Source organism: Salvelinus fontinalis, chromosome 5 (genome assembly GCF_029448725.1).
Source record: "Salvelinus fontinalis isolate EN_2023a chromosome 5, ASM2944872v1, whole genome shotgun sequence".
Classification (NCBI taxonomy): Eukaryota; Metazoa; Chordata; class Actinopteri; order Salmoniformes; family Salmonidae; genus Salvelinus; species Salvelinus fontinalis.
This window is the reverse complement of record NC_074669.1, coordinates 59,948,348-59,975,111: the sequence shown is the minus strand read 5'-3', so window position 1 is coordinate 59,975,111 and position 26,764 is coordinate 59,948,348. Positions and strand designations below refer to the sequence as shown.

The following is a 26,764-nucleotide window of genomic DNA, read 5'->3' as shown; positions in this document are numbered from 1 at the left end:
TCTAAAATTTGGAATCATTAGACCAAAGGACAGATTTCCACCGGTCTAATGTCCATTGCTCGGGTTTCTTGGCCCAATCAAGTCTCTTCTTATTATTGGTGTCCTTTAGTAGTGGTTTCTTTTCTGCAATTCGACCTGATTGACGCAGTCTCCTCTGAACAGTTGATGTTGAGATGTGTCTGTTATTCTGTGAACTTTGTGAAGCATTTATTTGGGCTGCAAACTGAGGTGCAGTTAACTCTAATGAATTTATCCACTGTTATTGAAATTTTCTGGATTGACTGACATTCATGTCTGAAAGTAATGATGGACTTTCATTTCTCTTTGCTTATTTGAGCTGTTCTTCCCATAATATGGACTTGGTCTTTTACTAAATAGGGCTATATTCTGTATACCACCCCTACCTCGTCACAACATAACTCGTCACAACGAGTTATGTCTCTTTGGCTCTCTTTGGCTCACAACTCTTTGGCTCAAACGCATTAAAAAGGAAAGACATTCCACAAATTAACTTTTAACACAGCACATCTGTTAATTGAAATGCATTCCAGGTGACTACTTCATGAAGCTGGTTGAGAGAATGCAAAAAGTGTGTGCAAAGCTGTCATCAAGGCAAATGGTGGCTACTTTGAAGAATCTGAAATAAAAATGTAAAATTAAATTAATTTGCTTAACACCTTTTTGGTTTCTACATGATTCCATATGTGTTTTTTCATAGTTTTGATATCTTCACTATTATTCTACAATGTAGAAAATAGTAAAAATAAAGAAAAACTGCAATGAGTAGGTGTGTCCAAACTATTGACTGTTACTGTAGGTTTGGGAGCGTCAGGTATTGGCATGAAACTTTTCTGAGGAATACAATCACTACACAAACATGTCTTTCTGAGGAATTCTGCCTCATCTGCATTGTTCCCACCTCTGGGGAGTAGAAGTGTTGTGATCACATCCTGTATGTCTGGTGATCTGATTGGAAGTTCACTTTTACAGGATTCTATTGGTTAACAACTCATAGTTTGAGTACCAGCAGAACAAATGGTTTAAAATGTTCTCATATCTCTTTTTGATGCTGTCCTGAGGTTGTCTCTCTCTAAATGATCATTCATTTAAACGTATGCTTTTGCGTTGTATGATGGAGTTAATTCATTTTACAATGTTATTAAATGCCTTTGATTTAACTTTCAGACCATTTTTTTTATAGTCAACTATAACTCATAGCCTAATACTTTTCTGCACATTGCTAATTACCTTATGGAATGTACTAGGCTTTGTTAATATACAAATAACATGGGTCTGATTATGTCTCCTGGTGAGGAATATATTGTTACAACCCTACAAACAAACTATTACTTCGTTGATAAGATGTTGAGGGACATGCTGGCTTCACAAACATGACTGTGCAGGAATACATTTCTTATCTCAATCAAATATCAAGCACCTGTTTTTTTTAGCTGGCGTTCACCTCATGCATCTCTTTCTGGAACATCTGTATATACAGTGCATTCGGAAAGTATTCAGACCCCTTGACTTTTTCCACATTCTGTTACGTTGCAGTCTTATTCTAAAATGTACTTAAAAAAACAACACCATCTGCATGAATCAAGACACAATTCCCCATAGTGACGAAGCGAAAACAGGTTTTTAGAATTTTCTGTAGAAGTATAGATATTTATATATAAAAAGAGAAATACCTTATTTGCATAAGTATTCAGACCCTTTGCTATGAGACTTGAAATTGAGCTCGGGTGCATCCTGTTTCCATTGATAATCCTTGAGATTTCTACAACTTGACTGGAGTCCACCTGTGGTAAATTCAATTGATTGAACATGATTTGGAAAGGCACACACCTGTCTACATAAAGGTCCCACAGTTGACAGTGCATGTCAGAGCAAAAACCAAGCCATGAGGTCGAAGGAATTGTCCGTGGAGCTCCGAGACAGGATTGTGTCAAGGCACAGATCTGGGGAAGGGTACCAAAAAATATCTGTAGCATTGAAGGTCCCCAAGAACACAGTGGCCTCCATCATTCTTAAATGGAAGAAGTTTTGAACCACCTAGACTCTTCCTCGAGCAGGCCGCGAACCAAACTTAGCATTCGGGGGAGAATGGCCTTGGTCAGGGAGGTTTAACATACAGTGTTAAAACAAAACCAAAAAAAATACTGTAACACTACATGTCATTCCCTAACACTGAGTAAGTGTAACAGCATCAGCACTAAGAAAGTGGTCATTTATGTCAGAATTTGAAACACCCATGGTGTTATGGACCCAACACTTTTGCTGTGTACTGGGCCAAACCGAGACAGGCTGTACTGAGATGCCCTGGTTACATTGTTGGAACCAGTATGGTTCGGGTCAGGATGATAAAGGTGACTTAAAACAAGCAGGAAATGAGAGTATAACTTCATAATTGTATGCATTTATTTTTTAATTAATACATGAGGTAGACAGGGATTCAACCAAAATGAGATGTGGCAAATATCACAAGACTGGAGATGGAAAATTATTAGCTTTTAATTGTAAACGGGAGTCACACCTATTGTTCTCTCATATTATTCTGATACTTGTTTACTGTTAATCAACATTTCAGTGTCACATCATTTAGCAGGAGAGCTCATTTTCACCAGGAGTCCCTGTTGTCGTTAGTTATATGGCACCAGAAATGAATCCGTCAGAAAGACCCTGTATTTCTTAACATCCATTAACAAGTACAAAAGTAATAATAACATCAACAAGTTTTCTTAGTCCGTGAGAGGGACACCATGTGGAGGTGTGTGTTGGTTTAACAGTTAACACTTCTGATACAGCGATAACATTCTGACTGAGCCCACAGTACGATTTCCCATTATCTGATTGAATTAAGACATTAGTTTATTGAAGCCCCAAAAATGATCATGCTCAATAAAACATTTTATAGATTGAAGCATGTTTACTAGCGCATGCCTCCAGAATCATTGGGTCATGTTCATCAGGGCACTCAATGGAAAACATTTAAAAAAGCTGCACGAAGGACAACAAAAATAAACCTTACTGGAAAAGTCCAGGTAGGTCCTCAGTTTTCTTCCAATTAGTGCCTAATGAACTGGACCCTGGTCTAGGACTTTGGCTTATCTAAATGGCCACGCTGTTCTCCAACACAGCAGGGTCCATATAGGTGTATGGCACTGGTAGCCCAGAGTTCCTGGCATTGACGGTCTCGCTGAAAACCTCCAGCTCCGTCTGGAATTTCTGAATCATCCTGCAGGGTGGTATCTCGTTGAAGTGCTCCTCTGGGTAATGGCCAAGGGCCACCTGCATATGGAGAATAATTGAAGTTAGCAAAATACAATATCAATTAACATTAAACGCACACGTAAATAGGATATTTTGTAGCTAAATATAGTATTTTGGGCCTAGATGATATTGATAATAGTTCATGAAAGATGGCAGACTCACAAAGTCACTGGATTGCTTGCTAAGGAGCCACATGGTGGACATGCCCTGCGCTGTTGTGCCGACATCGGGCAAGGTCTTCAGCATGGTACTCTCAGTAGACTGCCCCTTAGTGGGGGGAGGTGGCTGTTTCAGGGAGATGGGGGTGTTGGGCATCCAGCCACCATAGTCATACTGTAACATGATGAAAAATGACTGATTATTACTGACATCCGATATAGTGCTATTCTGAAATGATATGATAGTGGCAAGGAATTACAGAAAAAACCTTACAACATTTTAGCAAATCTTCCAAAATGGTAGATGAGGCAGAAAACGTCAGTAGTGCTTAGATTTAGATTAATAACACATTTGAAAACAAGTATGGACTATGCTACACCCACCTGTCCAGAGTTGACAGCAGAATGTTGGCCTGAGCAGGTGAAGATCACCACGGTGACGAACTTGACGACCTCTGGCACAGTGGAGAAAGACTGAGGGATTCCTGGACAGAAAGATAAGAACCGAGAGAGGTGTGTGATGAATGGAGTTATGCCAGGGGAGCTGGGTGGACTGTTACTATAGGACAGTCACGTCCATGGGAGTTGTGAGTTATGCCGAGGAAGTTATGGTCCAGAAACAAACAAAAATAATGGTAAAAACAAGACATTTACCCATACGTCCTTCCCCCCTCCCCCCTATTACCCTGTACATCATCACCTGTGCATTCTTGGGCCAGGAAGCCATGGTAAAATATATCCTTGATCCAGTTCTGTAGTTCCTGGTCTTCCCGGACCTCTGAGTCACTCTTGTAATAGAAACTAATCACTTCCTCTACAAACCTATACCGAAGATGACAACGGAAGAATGAAGGAAGAAGAAGATGTCATATCTATGTAGAGCTATACTTTCACTCTAGATTCTACCAGCGGATGATACTGTACTACCATGTAGGTCTGCTCTGTCGTAGCCTACCTGTGGATGATGTCCCACAACTTGAGTCCATCATCCCTGTAGTAGTTGTTGGGGACTGACTCCAGACCTCGTGCAGTGATGTCTTCCGGCACACAGAGGGAGCTGTAGGTCAATGAGGCCACAGATCTCCTCAGGATCTCATTCATCCCCTCTCCGCCCGAAGCAGCAAACTACAACGTCACTTAAAGTTACTTGATTACATAATTCTGTAACATTATAATGTACTTTAACTAAGCTGCAATATTACACTGGTTCTATGAGAGATAGTTAACCTACCAGCAAGTATGTTGACCCGGAGGGCCAAGTGACCATACTTGGGGGTACTGTAGGTTCACTACAAGACATACAACCGCATGTATGCTGACTCTGACACAACTTCCATGGATGTGTGATTCCTAATATGGACACCACACACTTCTATGGAAATAGTCCAGTCAGTAGCCTACCTGAGTGAAAACTCCTTCATCAGCTATTAGAAATGCCCGGGCCAAGAGGTTGATCTGGAGGGAGTAGCGGGTGTGTGGAATCAGAAGCTAAAGCAGTAAACCAGGGTGGAGAGAAGGATGGATGGTCAACAATCCCAAGAGAGAAACTGGCATTAGTAAGGACTGTCTGGAGGACCACATTAGAAATAAGTGTATTATACTTTCATGTGTCATTATCCTCTGTCATGGTCCAAACACACCAAGACAGTCGGGAAGAGGGCACGACAATGCCTATTCCCCCTCAGGAGACTGAAAAGATTTGCCATGGGTCCTCAGATCCTCAAAAAGTTCTAAAGCTGCACGATGGAGAGCATCCTGACCGGTTGAATTACCGCCTGGTATGGCAACTGCTCGGCATCCGACTGTAAGGCGCTACAGAGGGTAGTGTGTACGGCCCAGTGCATCACTGGGGCCAAGCTTCCTGCCAACCAGGACCTCTATACTAGGCGGTGTCAGAGGATGGCCCCAAAATTGTCAAAGACTGGAGTCACCCAAGTCATACACTGTTCTCTCTGCTTCCGCACAGCAAGCGGTATCAGAGCGCCAGGTCTAGGTACAAAAGGCTCATGAACAGCTTCTACCCACAAGCCATAAGACTGTTGAACGATCAATTAAATGGCAACCCGGACTATTTATATTTATCCCACCCCTCACTTTACCACTGCCTACATGTACAAATTACCTCAATTACCTCGAGTAACCTGTATCCCCGCACATTGACTCGGTACCGCCTGTATATAGCCTCGTTATTGTTATTTTATTGTGTTATTTTTTAACTTTATTTTATTTAGTCAATATTTTATTAACTGCATTTACTTAACTGCATTGTTGGTAAGTAAGCATTTCACGTTAAGGTCTACAGCTGTTGTACTCGGCGCATGTGACAAATATGAATGTATTTTATTTGATTCTCGGAGCACTATACTTTTCAACTGGACATTTTATGCTATATTATGTTATGCTATGCTATATTATGCTATGCTATATTATGTTATGCTATGCTATATTCTGTTATGCTATGCTATATTCTGTTATGTTATGCTATGATATATTATCTTATTGTATGATTTATGTTATGCTATTCTATTCTATGTTATGCTACGCTATATTATGTTATGCTATGTTATATTATGCTATATTATGTTATGCTATGTTATGCTATGATATGTTATGTTATGCTATGCTCAGTGGAGGCTGCTGAGGGGAGGATGGTTCATAGTAAAGGCTGGGATGGAGTGAATGGCATCAAACACATGGAAGCCATGTGTTTGATGCCATTCCACTCCAGCCATTACCACGAGCCCGCCCTCCCCAATTAGGGTGCCACCAACCTCCTGGGTTTATGCTATGTTATGCTATGCTGTGCTGTGTTATGTACCTTGTAGAGAGGGTGCACCATGGGCATGTTGCGCAGCAGTGCTACGGCGAACACCTCAGCCAGGAGGTGAGTGCGCAGCAGGTGGACGTTGAGTTGATGCTCTTGAAAGTCAGCGCTCCTCACAAAGATCTTGGCCAGGAGCCAGTCATACTCAGAGTCAGTAGGAAGGAAGATGGGGTTGTTTTTTGCAGGCTTCTGCTTCAGCTGTGGAGAGAGAGAGTGTTAGGGACCCCATAGATGGCTACCAGTAACATAATCCCTGTTTAATAAAAAAATACAAATAATAACAATAGCAGATTCCTTTTTGGTGCTACATAGAACCCTTTTTTAAGGTTCTATAAATAACCATGAACATAAGGTTATAAATGGAATGTTTATGGTGCTATAAAGAACCCTTTCCTAAAGTTCTATAAATACCATGAAAAATGTAAAAATGCAATAGGCTGATGCCACAGATCAGATCGTTTAGCTTAAAATGTTGATACATTTGTTTAAAAAAAAATGTTTTATTCAAATTATAAGCTCAACAATGCGCACATGGCTGTAGGTTAATGTTATTGGCATTGTTGAATTCGAATTCATAATAGCAAGCTAGGACTGATGGTTTGGTTAGCTAAACTACAAAGACTTTTTGTATACCCAGGCATCTAGTGTCGCTATCTAGTAAACTTGCTAGCTATTTCAGTGGATGTTGAACTCATTTATCCCTGAAAATGAACACATTTCTAGCAGTAAATGTGCTAAGTTATAGCCATGGTATAAAAGGGATAATCAACTCGGGGCTCTATGCGTACTCTGGAAAATAATGTAACTCTGTGGAAGGTTAGTTCCACTCTGCTAGCGCATTGTGGAACACACCTCATTATGAATTATTTTCCAGAGAACACATAGTCGTTGATTATCCTTGACGTATTTCACAAGACGCTTTCACTGGCCATAGTCATATTTAACATGTAATGGCTGTTACGTCCGTCATTAGATGAATGAGACCAAGGTGCAGCGTGGTAAGCGTACATCTTTCTTTATTTGATGAACACCCCAAACACAACAAAAATATAAACGAACGTAACATTCTGCAGCCTACACAGTAACTGTACAAAAACATGATCCCACAAACTCAGGTGGAAAACAGGCTGCCTAAGTATGATCCCCAATCAGAGACAACGATAGACAGCTGCCTCTGATTGGGAACCATACCCGGCCAACAAATTAGAACACATAGATTTGCCCACCCAAGTCACACCCTGACCTAACCAAATAGAGAATAAAAAAGGCTCTCTAAGGTCAGGGCGTGACAATGGCATAATTACACAACAGATTAGATCAACTGGAATGACACTGTCACTCAAAACGAGCCTTGATCAAATCACACCCCAAATAACGATGAGCTGCCCCCCCCCCAAACACATTTGAATTGTCACAAAAAGAGGAAAGAACCCTTTTCTGAACTCCAAAGAAGCATTGAAGGACTCAAAGGTTTCACATAAAACCATCACCCTTCCCAAAGAACCCTTGATGAACCAGATGTTCTAAGTGTGTAATGCATTAATTAAAAGCATTTGAAGACAATATCAAACATATTTTCTTTGGGCGCTGTCAGATACAGTGGAGGCTGGTGGAGGGAAACATGGGGAGGACGGGCTCGTCATAATGTTTGGAACGTAAAGAAGGGAACGGTAGTAATGAGCCTGTACTCTGCATTTCTACCTCCACCAGCCTCCACGGGTAAGTGGGCTCTCTAAAGGAGATTGAATCATGATGGGTTTACAGACTCTCTCACTTGTAATGGTCTTCGTGACTGTAGTCTTCACTTCAAAGTTAGTTAGGTCAACCTTACCTGGATGGCGATGGGAACCAGCTTGTCATTAGGGGTTCTGTAGAGCAGGACCAGAGGAGCCGCCATGTACTGTTGTTTCTTATTGATCACGTTTGCCTTTAATCCATCCAGGTTCTTGTAGTCAACCAGGAATATGTTGCCGCTCTGTTTGGGATTGGATGACATGGGAGAATAAATCCAAAAGTTACAATGCAACAGGTTAGGATTACGGTTCACTTTCTTGATATTTTGGAATGGAACAGCTATTTCAAGTTTATCATCCAGTTTATTTTATATAGCCCTTCGTACATCAGCTAATATCTCGAAGTGCTGTACAGAAACCCAGCCTAAAACCCCAAACAGCAAGCAATGCAGGTGTAGAAGTATTTTAGCTCTGTGTTTTACTAGGATTATCCCCAAAAAACATCCAATAAAGTTATTTTTGCGATTACTTTCTTGGAATTTAGGGTTACCATCCCCCCACAAAAACATAAAAGAAAGTAATACTGGGATGTTTTTCATTTTTTCTGTGGCCAGGTTTCATCCAACATTTTTGAAGTACATGTCAGATAGAAAATGTCACGACAGGCCTGAAGGAAACAGAACGTTTGTCTGTAAACTTTCAGCATGTCAACAAAACAAATAATACTAGACAAGGTGTGATATTTTTGTGTCTGTAAAATGTATTATGCGAGAAATGGTGGTGGAATGGCACTTTTATGTGCAAAAATGTATATAATAACCATTATATCTAAGTAAACTTGGAGTCACATGATGATATGTCTATATTCAGAGCATCTATTTTCAGAGCTCGTGCTGCTAGGTGACCTAAACTGGGACATGTTTAACTTGTTTGGGATAAGGGGCAGCATTTTCACATTTGGATGAAAAGCGTGCCTAGAGTAAACTGCCTGCTACTCAGTCCCAGTTGCTAATATATGCATATTAGTAGTAGATTTGGATAGAAAACACTCTGAAGTTTCTAAAACTGTTTGAATGATGTCTGTGAGTATAACAGAACTCATATGGCAGGCGAAAACCTGAGAATAATCCAACCAGGAAGTGGGAAATCTGAGTTTTGTAATTTTTCAACTCTTGGCCTATCGAATACACAGTGTCTATGGGGTCATATTGCACTTCCTAAGGCTTCCAGTAGATGTCAACAGTCTTTAGAACCTTGTTTGATGCTTCTACTGTGAAGTGGAGGCGAATGAGAGGTTATTGAGTAAGGCCTCTCCCAGAGTGCCACGAGCTGACCATGCGCGTTCATGTGAGTTAGCTATCAACTTCCGGGGCCGACAAAGATGGCCGCCTCGCTTCGCGTTCCTAGGAAACTATGCAGTATTTTGTTTTTTTTACGTGTTATTTCTTACATTGGTACCCCAGGTAATCTTAGGTTTCATAACATACAGTCGGGAGGAACTACTGAAGATAAGAGCAACGTCAACTCACCATCATTACCATCATTACGACCAGGAATGGAGAGGGGCACATCGCGCTCCACTCCCTAGCATACTACTCGCCAATGTCCAGTCTCTTGACAACAAGGTTGATGAAATCCGAGCAAGAGTAGTATTCCAGAGAGACATCAAAGACTGTAACGTTCTTTGCTTCACGGAAACATGGCTCACTTGAGAGACGCTAACGGAGTCGGTGCAGCCAGCTTATTTCTTCACGCATCGCGCCGACAGAAACAAGCATCTTTCTGGTAAGAAGAGGGGCGGGGGGGTATGCCATATGATTAATGAGACGTGGTGTGATCATAACAACATACAGGAACTCAAGTCATTCTGTTCACCTGACTTAGAATTCCTCACAATCAAATGTCGACCGCATTATCTACCAAGGGAATTCTCTTCGATTATAATCACAGCCGTATATATTCCCCCCCAAGCAGACACATCGATGGCCCTGAACGAACTTTATCTGACTCTATGTAAACTGGAAACCACACATCCTGAGGCTGCATTCATTGTAGCCAGGCATTTTAACAAGGCTAATCTGAAAACAAAACTCCCTAAATTCTATCAGCATATCGATTGTGCTACCAGTCTTGGTAAAACCCTGGATCATTGTTATTCTAACTTCGCATATAAGGCCCTCCCCCGCCCTCCTTTCGGAAAAGCTGACCATGACTCCATTTTGTTGCTTCCAGCCTACAAACAGAAACTAAAACAAGAAGCTCCCGCGCTCATGTCTGTTCAACGCTGGTCCGACCAATCTCATTACACGCTTCAAGACTGCTTCGATCACGTGAATTGGGATGTGTTCCACATTGCGTCCAACAACAACATTGACGAATACGCTGATTCGGAGAGCGAGTTCATTAGAAAGTGCATCGGCGACATTATACCCACAGCAACGATTAAAACATTCCCAAACCAGAAACTGTGGATTGATGGCAGCATTCGCCGAACCTGAAAGCACGAACCACTGCTTTTAACCCAGGGCAAGGTGACCGGAAACAAGACCGAATACAAACAGTGTAGCTATTCCCTCCGCAAGGCAATAAAACAAGCTAATTGCCAGTATAGAGACAAAGTAGAGTCGCAATTCAACAGCTCAGACACAAGAGGTATGTGGCTGGGTCTACAGTCAATCACGGATTACAAAAAGAAAACCAGCCCCGTCGCGGACCAGGATGTCTTGCTCCCAGACAGACTAAATAACTTTTTTGCTTGCTTTGAGGACAATACAGTGCCACTGACACGGCCCGCTACCAAAACCTGCAGCCTCTCCTTCACTGCAGCCGAGGTGAGTAAAACATTTAAACGTGTTAACCCTCGCAAGGCTGCATGCCCATACGGCATTCCCAGCCGCGTCCTCATGGCATGCGCAGACCAGCTGGCTGGTGTGTTTAAGGACATATTCAATCAATCCTTATCCCAGTCTGCTGTTCCCACATGCTTCAAGAGGGCCACCATTGTTCCTGTTCCCAAGAAAGCTAAGGTAACTGAGATTAACGACTACTGCCCCGTAGCACTCACTTCCGTCATCATGAAGTGCTTTGAGAGTCTAGTCAAGGACCATATTACCTCAACCCTACCTGACACCCTAGACCCACTCCAATTTGCTTACTGACCCAATAGGTCCACAAATGACGAAATTGCAACCACACTGCCCTAACCCATCTGGACAAGAGGAATACCTATGTGAGAATGTTGTTCATCGACTACAGCTCAGCATTTAACACGATAGTACCTTCCAAACTCGTCATCAAGCTCGAGACCCTGGGTCTCGACCCCGCCCTGTGCAACTGGGTCCTGGACTTCCTGACGGGCCGCCAAGAGGTGGTGAGGGTAGGTAACAACATCTCCACCCCGCTGATCCTCAACACTGGGGCCCCACAAGGGTGCTTTCTGAGCCCTCTCCTGTACTCCCTGTTCACCCACGACTACGTGGCCATGCACGCCTCCAACTCAATCATCAAGTTTGAGGACGACACTACAGTGGTAGGCTTGATTACCAACAACGACGAGACGGCCTACAAGGGGGAGGTGAGGGCCCTCGGAGTGTGGTGTCAAGAAAATAACCTCACACTCAACGTCAACAAAACAAAGGAGATGATTGTGGACTTCGGGAAACAGCAGAGGGAGCACCCCCCTATCCACATTGACGGGACAGTAGTGGAGAGGGTAGTAAGTTTTAAGTTCCTCGGCATACACATCACGGACAAACTGAATTGGTCCACCCACACAGCAGCGCCTCTTCAGCCTCAGGAGGCTGAAGAAATTCGGCTTGTCACCAAAAGCACTCACAAACTTCTACAGATGCCCAATCGAGAGTATCCTGTCGGGCTGTATCACCGCCTGGTACGGCAACTGCTCCGCCCACAACCGTAATGTTCTCCAGAGGGTAGTGAGGTCTGCACAACGCATCACCGGGGGCAAACTACCTGCCCTCCAGGACACCTACACCACCCGATGTCACAGGAAGGCCATAAAGATCATCAAGGACAACAACCACCCGAGCCACTGCCTGTTCACCCCGCTATCATCCAGAAGGCGAGGTCAGTACAGCTGCATCAAAGCAGGGACCGAGAGACTAAAAAACAGCTTCTATCTCAAGGCCATCAGACTGTTAACCAGCCACCACTAACATTTAGTGGCTGCTGCCAACATACTGACTCAACTCCAGCCACTTTAATAATGGGAATTGATGCAAATTTATGGAAACATGTATCACAAGCCACTTTAACCTGTTGAGGCTAGGGGGTGCTGTTGTCACTATTTATGTAAATCGTGTAATTTTTTAAACGGCTTCCTACTAAATTCTTGATCGTACAATATGCATATTATTAATATTATTGGATAGAAAACAGTCTATAGTTTCTATAGGCGTTGGAATTTTGTCTCTGAGTGGAACAGAACTCATTCTACAGCAATTTCCCTGACATGGAGTCAGATTTCACACATTTTGGCCCCTGATCTGGAGTCAGTTTGAAGGCCACTGTTATAGCTATGAGCATACAGACACTGCTTACGTCTTCCCCTGGATGCCTTTACGTGATGACGATTTGAATGGTGTCGATTGCCCAATCACAGCCACTATAAATAAAAAAAACCTGTAGGTAGGAACTCTTTTCCAGCTGCGTCAGGCGCGCGGAGGACACCGACCCGCACTTGTTCCAAGCATTAGTGTAGGGAGTAATATTTCTCCGGTCATGTTTCTACTCGTTATAGGAGTTAAAAACATCATAAGGTAGTTAATTTAAACCGTTTTATAGCAATTTATACCCGTTTAGTGCGATTTTGGGACATTTATTTCTGAGACACTGTGAATCTCTGGGCACTGTTCCAGTTCATGCCGAACGCAATGTGCATTTCTACATGGCAAGAGGACAGCTTTCGACCAAAAGACGATTAGACCCAAGAAAGGATTCTTTGACCAAGATTCTGATGGAAGAACAGCTCAAAGTAGGAACAATTTATTATGATAAATCGTGTTTCTGTCGAAAAATGTTAATGGCTTAGGACGCCATCTTGTTTGACGTAGCTTCGCTTGGCGCAAACTGTATTGAAAAGTAAGGATAATTTAAAAAATGTAATTCAGCGATTGTATTAAGAATTAAATTGTCTATCAATCGCTGTCCACCCTGTATTTTTTAGTCAAGTTTATGAGTATTTATGTATAAGACTAGATCACTGTCTAATATGGTGCACGACATTGTCTGACCAGCTGAGCTACTTTTGTCATTGTCTAACCATGATTTTGGTGGCTAAATATGCACATTTTCGAACAAACTGTATATGGATTGTGTAATATGATGTTACAGGAGTGTCATCGGAAGAATTCTGAGAAGGTTAGTGAAAAAATTAATATATTTTGGCGATGTTTACGTTATCGCTCTCTTTGGCTAGAATCAATGCTCTGGTAACGTTTGCATATGTGGTATGCTAATATAACGATTTATTGTGTTTTCGCTGTAAGACACTTAGAAAATCTGAAATATTGTCTGTATTCACAGGATCTGTGTCTTTCGATTAGTGTATGCTGTGTATTTTTACGAAATGTTTGATGATTAGTAGTTAGGTAAACACGTTGCTCATTGTAATTATTCTAGTCCATTTGTGAAGGTGGGTGCAATTGTAAACTATGACATCTACCTGAAATATGCACATTTTTCTAACAAAACCTATCCTATACCATAAATATGTTATCAGACTGTCATCTGATGAGTTTTTTTCTTGGTTAGTGGCTATCAATATCTTAGTTTAGCCGAATTGGTGATAGCTACTGGTGTTGGTGGACAAAGAAAAGATGGTGGATTATGCTAATGTGTTTAGCTAATAGATTTACATCTGTACATAGTGTCTTCCCTGTAAAACATTTTAAAAATCGGACATGTTGGCTGGATTCACAAGATCTGTGTCTTTCATTAGCTGTATTGGACTTTAATGTGTGAAAGTTAAATATTTAAAAAAATATTTTTTTTTTGAATTTCGCGGCACTGCCTTTTCAGTGGGGGAGGAGGGGGGGGGAGGTGCCGCTAATATAATGTTTACATACCCTACATTACTCATCTCATATGTATATGTATATACTGTACTCTATATCATCTACTGCATCTTGCCATCTTTATGTAATACATGTATCACTAGCCACTTTAAACTATGCCACTATGTTTATATACCCTACATTACTCATCTCATATGTATATACTGTACTCTATACCATCTACTGCATCTTGCCTATGCCGTTCTGTACCATCACTCATTCATATATCTTTATGTACATATTCATTATCCCTTTACACTTGTGTTTGTATAAGGTAGTAGTTGTGGAATTGTTAGGTTAGATTACTAGTTGGTTATTACTGCATTGTCGGGACTAGAAGCACAAGCATTTCGCTACACTCGCATTAACATCTGCTAACCATGTGTATGTGACAAATACGATTTGATTTGATTTGAGTTCCATTGCATTTCTGAAGACAAAGGAATTCTCCGGTTGGAAAATGATTGAAGATTTATGTTAAAAACATTCTAAAGATTGATTCTATACTTCGTTTGACATGTTTCTAAGGACTGTAACGGAACTTTTTGACTTTCGTCTGCTCCTAGTGATCGCGCGTCATATTTGGAATAGTGGGCTAAACGCGCTAACAAAAAGTAGGTGTTTGGACATAAATGATTAACTTTATCGAACAAATCAAACATTTATTGTAGAACTGGGATTCCTGGGAGTGCATTCTGATGAAGATCATCAAAGGTAAGTGAATATTTATAATGCTATTCTGACTTCTGTTGACTCCACAACATGGAGAACATCTTTATGGCTTATTTGGGCTCTGAGCACTGTTCTCAGATTATAGCACGTTGTGCTTTTTCTGTAAAGTTTTTGTTAAATCTGACACAGCGGTTGCATTAACTTCTTAGCGCTAGGGGTCAGATTTAGTTTTTTATTTAATAACGTGCCCAACGTAAACTGACATTTTCTCTTGCCCAGATCGTAGAATATGCATATAATTTACAGATTAGGATAGAAAACACTCCAAAGTTTCCAAAACTGTCAAAATATTGTCTGTGCAAGCGAAATCCTGAGAAAAAGTAGCCCGGAAGTGATATACACTGCTCAAAAAAATAAAGGGAACACTTAAACAACACAATGTAACTCCAAGTCAATCACACTTCTGTGAAATCAAACTGTCCACTTAGGAAGCAACACTGATTGACAATAAATTTCACATGATGTTGTGCAAATGGAATAGACAAAAGGTGGAAATTATAGGCAATTAGCAAGACACCCCCAAAAAAGGAGTGATTCTGCAGGTTGTAACCACAGACCACTTCTCAGTTCCTATGCTTCCTGGCTGATGTTTTGGTCACTTTTGAATGCTGGCGGTGCTCTGACTCTAGTGGTAGCATGAGACGGAGTCTACAACCCACACAAGTGGCTCAGGTAGTGCAGTTCCTCCAGGATGGCACATCAATGCGAGCTGTGGCAAAAAGGTTTGCTGTGTCTGTCAGCGTAGTGTCCAGAGCATGGAGGCGCTACCAGGAGACAGGCCAGTACATCAGGAGACGTGGAGGAGGCCGTAGGAGGGCAACAACCCAGCAGCAGGACCACTACCTCCGCCTTTGTGCAAGTAGGTGCACTGCCAGCGCCCTGCAAAATGACCTCCAGCAGGCCACAAATGTGCATGTGTCTGCTCAAACGGTCAGAAACAGACTCCATGAGGGTGGTATGAGGGCCCGACGTCCACAGGTGGGGGTTGTTCTTACAGCCAAACATCGTGCAGGACATTTGGCTTTTGCCAGAGAACACCAAGATTGGCAAATTTGCCACTGGCGCCCTGTGCTCTTCACAGATGAAAGCAGGTTCACACTGAGCACATAAGCTCATGTGACAGACGTGATAGAGTCTGGAGACGCTGTGGAGAACGTTCTGCTGCCTGCAACATCCTCCAGCATGACCGGTTTGGCAATGGGTCAGTCATGGTCAGCATGGTCATGGTCAGTCAATGGGTCAGCCAGCAGCATACCACCCTGCATACCACTGCTGGCTTGCTTCTGAAGCTAAGCAGGGTTGGTCCTGGTCAGTCCCTGGATGGGAGACCAGATGCTGCTGGAAGTGGTGTTGGAGGGCCAGTAGGAGGCACTCTTTCCTCTGGTCTAAAAAAATAAAAATATCCCAATGCCCCAGGGCAGTGATTGGGGACACTGCCCTGTGTAGGGTGCCGTCTTTCGGATGGGACGTTAAACGGGTGTCCTGACTCTCTGAGGTCATTAAAGATCCCATGGCACTTATCGTAAGAGTAGGGGTGTTAACCCCGGTGTCCTGGCTAAATTCTCAATCTGACCCTCAAACCATCATGGTCACCTAATAATCCCCAGTTACAATTGGCTCATTCATCCCCCTCCTCTCCCCTGTAACTATTCCCCAGGTCGTTGCTGCAAATGAGAACGTGTTCTCAGTCAACTTACCTGGTAAAATAAAGGTAAAATAAAAAAATAAAAAAATAAATGGTGTGGGGTGGCATTTCTTTGTGGGGCCGCACAGCCCTCCATGTGCTCACCAGAGGTAGCCTGACTGCCAATAGGTACCGAGATGAGATCCTCAGACCTCTTGTGAGACCATATGCTGACACATGCACATTTGTGGCCTGCTGGAGGTCATTTTGCAGGGCTCTGGCAGTGCACCTCTTTGCACAAAGGCGGAGGTAGCGGTCCTGCTGCTGGGTTGTTGCCCTCCTACGGCCTCCTCCACGTCTCCTGATGTACTGGCCTGTCTCCTGGTAGCGCCTCCATGCTCTGGACACTACGCTGACAGACACAGCAAACCTTTTTGCCACAGCTCGCATTGATGTGCCATCCTGGATGAACTGCACTACCTGAGCCACTTGTGTGGGTTGTAGACTCCGTCTCATGCTACCACTAGAGTGAGAGCATTGCCAGCATTCAAAAGTGACCAAAACATCAGCCAGGAAGCATAGAAACTGAGAAGTGGTCTGTGGTCACCACCTGCAGAATCACTCCTTTTTTGGGGGTGTCTTGCTAATTGCCTATAATTTCCACCTTTTGTCTATTCCATTTGCACAACAGCATGTGACATTTATTGTAAATCAGTGTTGCTTCCTAAGTGGACAGTTTGATTTCACAGAAGTGTGATTGACTTGGAGTTACATTGTGTTGTTTAAGTGTTCCCTTTATTTTTTTGAGCAGTGTATATTTTTTTAAATCTTTGTTTCCTGGCCCGTCTAACCTCCATTTAAAGGGGTATCAACCAGATTCATTTTCCAATGGCTTCCTCAGGCTGTGACCAGGCTTTAGACATAGCTTCAGGCTTTTATTTTGAAAAATTAACGAGTTTTTTCAAAACTAGTCAAGTGTCCTGCGAATAGTTCCTGCGCGCGAGAGAGGGGCACCCCATTTTCCTTTTGTCTCTTATTAACCTCCCAGCCATCCTACAATCTAAGCTTGATGCCCTCAATCTCACACAAATGATTAATGAACCTACCAGGTACCACCACAAAACAGTAAACACGTGCACCCTCATAGATATCATCCTGACCAACTTGCCCTCTAAATACACGTCTGCTGTTTTCAACCAAGATCTCAGCAATCACTGCCTCATTGCCTGCATCCGTAATGGGTCAGCGGTCAAACGACCTCCACTCATCACTGTCAAACGCTCCCTGAAACACTTCAGCGAGCAGGCCTTTCTAATCGACCTGGCCCGGGTATCCTGGAAGGATATTGACCTCATCCCGTCAGTAGAGGATGCCTGGTTATTTTTTTAAATGCCTTCCTCACCATCTTAAATAAGCATTCCCCATCCAAGAAATTTAGAACCAGGAACAGATATAGCCCTTGGTTCTCTCCAGACCTGACTGCCCTTAACCAACACAAAAACATCCTATGGCGTTCTGCATTAGCATCGAACAGCCCCCGTGATATGCAACTTTTCAGGGAAGTTAGAAACCAATATACACAGGCAGTTAGAAAAGCCAGGGCTAGCTTTTTCAAGCAGAAATTTGCTTCCTGCAACACAAACTCAAAAAAGTTCTGGGACACTGTAAAGTCCATGGAGAATTAGAACACCTCCTCCCAGCTGCCCACTGCACTGAGGATAGGAAACTGTCACCACCGACAAATCCACTACAATTGAGAATTTCCCCCAAAAAATTATACAGCTGGCCATGCTTTCCACCTGGCTACCCCTACCCCGGTCAACAGCACTGCACCCCCCACAGCAACTCACCCAAGCCTTCCCCATTTCTCCTTCTCCCAAATCCAGTCAGCTGATGTTCTGAAAGAGCTGCAAAATCTCACCCCTACAAATCAGCCGTGCTAGACAATCTGGACACTTTCTAAAATGATCTGCCATAATTGTTGCAACCCCTATTACTAGCCTGTTCAACCTCTCTTTCGTGTCATCTGAGATTCCCAAAGATTGGAAAGCAGCTGCGGTCATCCCCCTCTTCAAAGGGGGGACACTCTTGACCCAAACCGCTACAGACCTATATCTATCCGACCCTGCCTTTCCAAGGTCTTCGAAAGCCAAGTCAACAAACAGATTACCGACCATTTCGAATCCCACCACACATTCTCTTTCGACTCTGTCAATCACCACATCCTCATCGACGGACTCGATAGCTTTGGTTTCTCAAATGATTGCCTCGCCTGGTTCACCAACTACTTCTCTGATAAAGTTCAGTATGTCATATCGGAGGGCCTGTTGTCCGGGCCTCTGGCAGTCTCTATGGGGGTGCCACAGGGTTCAATTCTCGGGCCGACTCTCTTCTCTGTATACATCAATGATGTCGCTCTTGCTGCTGGTGAGTCTCTGATCCCCCTCTATGAAGACGACACCATTCTGTATACTTCTGGCCCTTCTTTGGACACTGTGTTAACAACACTCCAGACGAGCTTCAATGCCATACAACTCTCCTTCCGTGGCCTCCAACTGCTCTTAAATACAAGTAAAACTAAATGCATCCTCTTCAACCGATCGCTTCCTGCACCCGCCCGCACGACTAGCATCACTACTCTGGACGGTTCTGACTTAGAATATGTGGACAACTACAAATACCTAGGTGTCTGGTTAGACTGTAAACTCTCCTTCCAGACTCATATCAAACATCTCCAATCCAAAGTTAAATCTAGAATTGGCTTCCTATTTCGCAACAATTCATCCTTCACCTCATGCTGCCAAACATACCCTCGTAAAATTGACCATCCTACCGATCCTCAACTTCGGCATGTCATTTAGCCTCCAATACCCTACTCAATAAATTGGATGCAGTCTATCACAGTGCCATCCGTTTTGTCACCAAAGCCCCATATATACCCACCACTGCGACCTGTACGCTCTCGTTGGCTGGCCCTCGCTTCATACTCATTGCCAAACCCACTGGCTCCAGGTCATCTACAAGACCCTGCTAGGTAAAGTCCCCCCTTATCTCAGCTCGCTGGTCACCATAGCAGCACCCACCTTTAGCACTCGCTCCAGCAGGTATATTTCTCTGGTCACCCCCAAAGCCAATTCCTCCTTTGGCCACCTCTCCTTCCAGTTCTCTGCTGCCAATGACTGGAACAAACTACAAAAATCTCTGAAACTGGAAACACTTATCCCCCTCACTAGCTATAAGCACCAGCTGTCAGAGCAGCTCACAGATTACTTCACCTGTACATAGCCCATCTATAATTTAGCCCAAAAAACGACCTCTTCCCCTACTGTATTTATTTATTTATTTTGCTCCTTTGCACCCCATTATTTCTATTTCTGCTTTGCACATTCTTCAACTGCAATATTGTATTTACTTCGCCACCATGGCCTTTTTTTGCTTTTACCTACCTTATCTCACTTCATTTGTTCACATTGCATATAGATGTCACGCCCTGACCTTAGAGAGCCTGTGTATTTCTCTATTTGGTTAGGTCAGGGTGTGATTTGGGTGGGCATTCTAGTTTTCCATTTCTTTGTTGGCCGGGTATGGTTCCCAATCAGAAGCAGCTGTCTATCGTTGTCTCTGATTGGGAATCATACTTAGGCAGCCTGTTTTTTTTTTTTGTGGGATCGTGATTTTGCACCGTAGCTGTATAGCCCTGCAGAACTTTATATTCGTTGATCTTTTGTGTTTTTTTTTGGTGTTCATTCTAAAAAAAAATAAAGATATACACTTTCCACGCTGCGCTTTGGTCTTTTCCGACGACGGACGTAACAATAGACTTATTTTTCTACTGTATTATTGACTGTATGTTTGTTTTACACCATGTGTAACTCTGTGTTGTTGTATGTGTCGAACTGCTTTGCTTTATCTTGGCCAGGTCGCAATTGTAAATGAGAACTCGTTCTCAACTTGCCTACCTGGTTAAATAAAGGTGAAATAAATAAATAAAATAAAATATGTTGTGTGGTCCTCTCAATACGACTCGGGAAAACATGCAGTTAATTAGGCTACAGATGAAATAAGTTATGATGAACTTCACAGGGTGGTGAAAGTGCACAGTGATGAGCTTGATGCTCCTCTCCAATAAATATCGAGGGTATTTTTCTGGTGACATGATGACCGATGCTTGACTGCCGTTGATAAGTAAAAAATTATATTTTTTGTCCGTATAATAATGTCATCATGTAGGCTATATCTGCACTGTATCTGCCTACTGTTGGCCAGAGTGCACGTGGCAAGACCAGAGTGGGCACATTCGCTATATAACAGAAAAATGATTGTGACAAAGCCATCAGAGTTGAAAATGCCATGGAAATGCCATTTACATGTTTTTATTTTTTATGTTTGGGTACATGGTAATTTAACCACAAAGGTTATTTTTATGTGAACTACGTCATCACACAGCCTTATATCCGCAACAGGTCAATTTGATGGAAACCTCTATAGTGGGGAAATGTGCATATTGTTTTTATGCGGGTTTGAGAATATTTGCATGAAAATCTGTCGCCAATTGGATGGAAACCTAGCTATTGAGAAACATACTGAATGGAACTCCACAAAAGTCATCTGAAGGTCCAAAAAGGAATCTGGTACATGCCTCTGATGGTCCAAGAAAGTGGACGTCTAGACATCCAACAAAGGGATCTCCATTGACTTCCATTGATAATTGGGAATATCTAAGATATTCACCTAGGTCCAAGAGGACTGCCCCTAGTCCAGCGCCACCCATAATATAAGTGGTACTGCAATAATTTAGGCAACTTTTATCAATTCATTTATTTTACCAAAGAGTCCCATTTTGACATACTGTACAGTACCTGCAATTCCCTTAGGAGGCTGGACGATCCACGAAGAGAGGGCTTGACCATGTCTTCTGTGACGGGGAAATTTGCCGGCAACTCCGAGCAGCGACGGATCAACATGGGGTTGCAGCCGTTCAGATACTGGTACCCGAAAAACTCATCTTCCTTCCAGTGCTCCTGTGCGTAGTCTGGAAGGAGGAAATGCTGGGTCGTATTAATTAGTGCACACCGTAGCAAAACCTTTTGCAACAGAAAACAAAATCAAGAGTTTCTTATTGGACAGGTTTTCCCTCCCTGTTTCAGTCTGTTTTCTTCCACATGATGCCTAGAAAACCAGGGTCGTTTTCAGTATATAGAGAACCAGTCAAATGTTTGAAGCTGGTTGAGAGAATGCCAAGAGTGTGCAAAGCTGTCATCAAGCCAAAGGGTTGCTACTTTGAAGAATCTCAAATATAAAATATTTGTTTAACACTTTTTTGGCTACTACATGATTCCTTATGTGTTCTTTCATAGTTTTGATGTCTTCACTATAATTCTAAAATGTAGAAAATAGTGAAAATGAAAAAAAAAACTTGAATGAGTAGGTGTGTCCAAACTGTTGACTGGTACTGTATGTATATTTTTATTGGACATATTCAAGTAGTATTACTTCCCCCTTTCACTTTGTTTCAAAACATTTACCACCTAATAAAGAGGCCCCTGGAGTTAATACTGCAAATGCACCTATGAAATGCACTCACCTGAGATGACAGTTCTATTGAGGTAGACTTCGCTGATTTCATCAATGTTTTTCCAGCTCTTCTTGTTGTCGGAATACCCCTTCAGTTTCAGCTCAGTGATCCTACACAATGGAAGACAAGGAACTATGTCAAGATGAGCTTCACAGAGCAAATGTACAACTCAACAATATAAATGAATGGAATACTTTAGAAGAGTTTTAATGATCGGCTGCAGGAAGTACTATTTGAACTGTCCTTAGAGGATGAGCTATGCCCGAAGTACGCAACGCAATACGCTAACGCAAAAATGGCTGTCCTGCGTAGTCGCAAAAATATGCAAGTGTGTGCAACCCAAAATGTTAAACTCACCAAGTACTGGACAAAGGAAAAAAGCTCAAATCCGCACTGAACTATTCTTACATTTGAATGTAATTATCAGCAGGAGAGGTCAGAGCAATCAGACACATTTGGGCGACAGCCTTCATCAGCGTTTGGAGAAAAATAAGGCATTCACACATAGTTAAAAAATGATGGAACATTGTAGTATATTTTTTCACAATCATAATTTACATTCATTATTCACATACATTGTTCTACTATTTTTTCACAACTTCTAGTGAGTAAAAATACATTAAAATGTAAAGAATATTTTAGTGAATGCGGGGTTTTGGGGGTTTTCCCCCCAGTGTATGCCTTTTGAACCCGGGACCCAACTACCTTTTGTTACTACAGACTTTCGAGTTGAGCACGCCAATTCCTCATTCTGCCACTTATCACATAGGGAAGCCATTATGAGTAGCACATTGCATTCTCGTGTTGTGTACTCAAGTCGGGTATACATTTGGCTTTGGTGAGGAACTCACCCGGTGGCGGCGGTGAAGAGGAACTGGGTGGCCTTGGTGAACGAGAATTGGATCTCGCTGGGAAGATCCAGAGGGTTGTCTGCCTTCATGGTGCCGGGGAAACCCTCCTTGTAGGTATCCCAGCTGAGTAGGAGGAGCAGGAGGAGCAGGAGAAAGGGGAGGAGCAGGAAATATATGGAGGTTGGTCAGATATAACAGACAGACTGGGCAGCTAGGACGAAAGACCACAGCACCTACCAGTATTGCTCAGCTCTCGTCTTCATCTCCAGTTCCCTGCTGTACCTGGCAAGATCATTAGTTTCATCACAGAGTCTTTTAGCTGAAAAATATAAAAAATAATAAATGAAGTTCATCACACGTATTATTGCACTAATCCTTCAGAACCAGTGTTGCATGTATTACTGTATGTACGGTGGCCCTAAGAGGCAAAGTAGCTTTTAAAAATTAGTGACAGCGTGCACACACAAAGGAAATGCCTCCCCCTCACAATGCCTACAAGTATCCACTTTTTTTCCAAGCATTACTCATTCTGACATGTCTGCATGTGATGTTGTTTCATAACGTCACACCGTGCTGACCTGTGCCCTCTCTGAACAGGTGCACCTCCTTGTCCATAATCCAACTGTAGATAGGGAACTGGCATGTGCCTCTCTCTGGCGTCGTCACGACAACCTTGGATGGGAACCAGTCATCCAGGGGGAAGAGTGGGAGGGGCTGTTTGTCCAGCTCTATCAGCACCAGCTTGCCGAGTGAAAAGGGGCACACCACGTCGAATTCACGAGACCCCTGTAGAGAGAGCATGTGAGAGAGAGAGAGATGGAGGAAGTGAGAGATAGATGGAGGGAATGAGATGGAGGGAGGGAGTGAGTGAGTGAGAGAGAAAGGGAGGGGCAGAGAGAGAAGACGAGAGAGAGAGAGAGCGGAATCTGGACTGTGTGAGAAAGCAAGTAACAATGGCAAATATAACTATTCCTGTACTACCAGTATTATTATGTAAGGGCCCATCATAAAGGCAACAAAATCTTCATGTCCTATACACTATATGTTAATGAACATATTGGGTGCTTTTGGGTGTGTTTTGAGTACAGTATTTGAAAAATGCAAATGGTAAGTCTTATTGAAGCTAGAATCATTTGTTGCTACATCCATTTTTAGAATTTTAAATTATATATACTCATTGATTCTTGAAGAATATAATTTATAATTGCTTAGTTCAACTGTCGTACCCAATCAGAACCCAAAATATAAGCTCGTTTTACACCAATGTTTGTAAACAATGTAAATGTAAACAAACACTAAGCTATAGTCACAAAACATGGTTAAAAGTATACATTTTTCTATGAGTTTGAGAATGATGACATTTCTACAAGTCCATCCCTCAGCTTTTTACCAAAACAGAGGCGGGGCGCCTCTTTGTTATTGTTTCAGTTAAGGATTTTAGATTTAAAGATAAATATCTCTTAGTACTGATAGGAGCATGACTGACTTACCGTGTCTTGATAGAAGAGTCCCTTCAAGCTAGTGAGCCACGTGCGCTTACTCTCTCCTTTTTCGCCAACCAGCTTGATGAAGACGTTGTTCATCGTGGTGGCAGTTGCGATGTTGTGTGTGTGCACAGTCACCTTGTATCTTGCCATTTTGACTCTGAAAAACACTATGATAGGCTTATCTGCACACACTGAGACTGCACAGCAAACAACATTTCATTCAATGTAGACGGTGCAAACATTTCTGCAAATATTAAGACTTGCATGATATCTGTTGATCCATTTTAATATAACAAAATCATTTTTTTGAGGGTATTCTTGCTTGAATAACAAACTTGCAAAGCCACAGTTATTGCATACACACAGCATGTAGGGGAACATTTTGCACCAGCAAATGATAGTGAGCAAATGAACCATAGACAGGAGTAATATGTGCATATTATCCAATATACCCATTGCATTGTGTGCATTGCATTCATGGCTCAGTACACTGATCTCTGGTTAAATAGTCTCCTCATTCTACACATAGTTGAAGAAAACAAAACATGAAATCACGCTGCACATCAAGTTTAACTGTATTTCTTGCACACATCTGTGCTCTTTTGCTTGATGAAAATGTCTCCCATATTATCAAACATAAAACATTCAGTGTTCCCTTACCTGATTGGTTGATAGTTTGTAGTACCCTGTTAACTGTGCCTTAAAATGCATGTAATGATCACCTTCCCTACTGCTCGTTTTATACCTGGCTGGAGGTGTGTGCAGAACCATATGTACATATTGGGTGTTACTTCCCTCCATTGACCTTGCTCATCCTGAAGCGTTGCCCAATCACCTATTGTAAATACACAGCAGAAGTGTTGAATCTGCTTGTAAAGTTTGAGCCGTGGTTGAAAGGGTATTGTAACGTCAATTTCCCAGTTCTGAGGGCTTGCGGTTAAATCTTTGCTCGGCACTGCAATGCAAGTTACACGTGGGAAATTGCATTGTCACAGACTCTGTTTAGGTGGTCTGCAAGATATCCAAACAGGATTTCACAAGTCTTGTACAGTCACTATATGGAGTTAGTACTATATCTACTATACTGTACAGTATCTCAAGGATAGCCTCCAAATCCTTCCTACTCACACTAATGATACAACTTCCATTGTGCTTATTTGGCAGGACACATACGGTCAATATGCATCACTAACTTGCATCTTATCGCATATCCTTCTTGGCAAATTCCAAAGAATAGGTGAGGCCAGAGGAGGCTGGTTGGAGGAACTATAGAAGGAATGGCTCATCGTAATGGCTGGAATGGAATCAATGGCTCATTTATCACAATACCCATTGATAATGCCAAAGACTTGAATGACTTTTTCATTGGCAAGATAAACAAACTTAGGGATGACATGTCAGCAACAAACGCTGACACTACACATCCAAGTATATCTGACCAAATTATGAAAGACAAAAATTGTACTTTTGAATTCTGTAAAGTCAGTGCGGAAGAGGTGAAAAAATTATTGTTGTCTATCAACAATGACAAGCCACCGGGGTCTGAAACTCTGGATGGAAAATTACTGAGGATAATAGCGGACGATATTGCCACTCCTATTTGCCACATCTTCAAACTACTAGAAAGTGTATGCCCTCGAACCTGGACGGAAGCTAAAGTCATTCCGCTACCCAAGAATAGTAAAGCCCCCTTAATTAGCTCAAATAACCGACCAATCAGCCTGCTACCAACCCTTAGTAAACTTCTGGAAAAAATTGTGTTTGACCAGATACAATGCTATGTCACAATAAACAAATTGACAAGACTTCCTGCACGCATATAGAGAAGAACACTCAAAAAGCACAGCACTTAAACAAATGACTGATAATTGGCTGAGAGAAATGTATGATAAAATGATTGTGGGGGCTGTCTTGTTAGAGTTCAGTGCAGCTTTAAACATTATTGATCATAGTATGCTGCTGGAAAAACGGATGTTATGGCTTTACACCCCCCTTCTATAATGTGGATAAAGAGTTACTTGTCTAACAGAACACAGAGGGTGTTCTTTAATGGAAGCCTCTCAAACATTTATTTTATTTTACCGTTATTTTGCCAGGTAAGTTGACTGAGAACACGTTCTCATTTGCAGCAACGACCTGGGGAATAGTTACAGCGGAGAGGAGGGGGATGAATGAGCCAATTGTAAACTGGGGATTATCAGGTGACCATGATGGTTTGAGGGCCAGATTGGGAATTTAGCCAGGACACCGGGGTTAACACCCCTACTCTTACGATAAGTGCCATGGGATCTTTAATGACCTCAGAGAGTCAGGACACCCGTTTAACGTCCCATCCGAAAGACGGCACCCTACACAGGGCAGTGTCCCCAATCACTGCCCTGGGGCATTGGGATATTTTTTAGACCAGAGGAAAGAGTGCCTCCTACTGGCCCT

The 26,764-nt window shown here is 42.4% G+C and overlaps 1 protein-coding gene across 2 annotated transcripts; it reads right to left on the bottom strand.

The window, feature by feature from the left end:
* Window positions 1-2,399: 2,399 nt before the first annotated feature.
* On the bottom strand, window positions 2,400-25,139 carry LOC129855952 (polyunsaturated fatty acid lipoxygenase ALOX15B-like). 2 transcript variants are annotated; one of them, XM_055924058.1, is made up of 15 exons: window positions 24,992-25,139; window positions 24,335-24,488; window positions 23,423-23,630; window positions 23,082-23,163; window positions 22,845-22,967; window positions 22,003-22,103; window positions 21,278-21,450; window positions 8,087-8,230; window positions 6,250-6,453; window positions 4,833-4,919; window positions 4,387-4,556; window positions 4,132-4,253; window positions 3,816-3,916; window positions 3,436-3,606; window positions 2,400-3,291 (listed from the first exon to the last, which is right to left on the bottom strand). In XM_055924058.1, the coding sequence occupies exons 2-15, from the start codon at window positions 24,479-24,481 to the stop codon at window positions 3,112-3,114; spliced, it is 2,013 nt and encodes a 670-aa protein (XP_055780033.1). In that variant the 5' UTR covers window positions 24,482-24,488; window positions 24,992-25,139; the 3' UTR covers window positions 2,400-3,111. The 2 variants fall into 2 exon arrangements, with proteins under 2 accessions (XP_055780033.1, XP_055780034.1); XM_055924059.1 differs by lacking the exon at window positions 24,992-25,139 and having other exon boundaries at window positions 24,335-24,745.
* Between the last annotated feature and the right edge of the window lie 1,625 nt (window positions 25,140-26,764).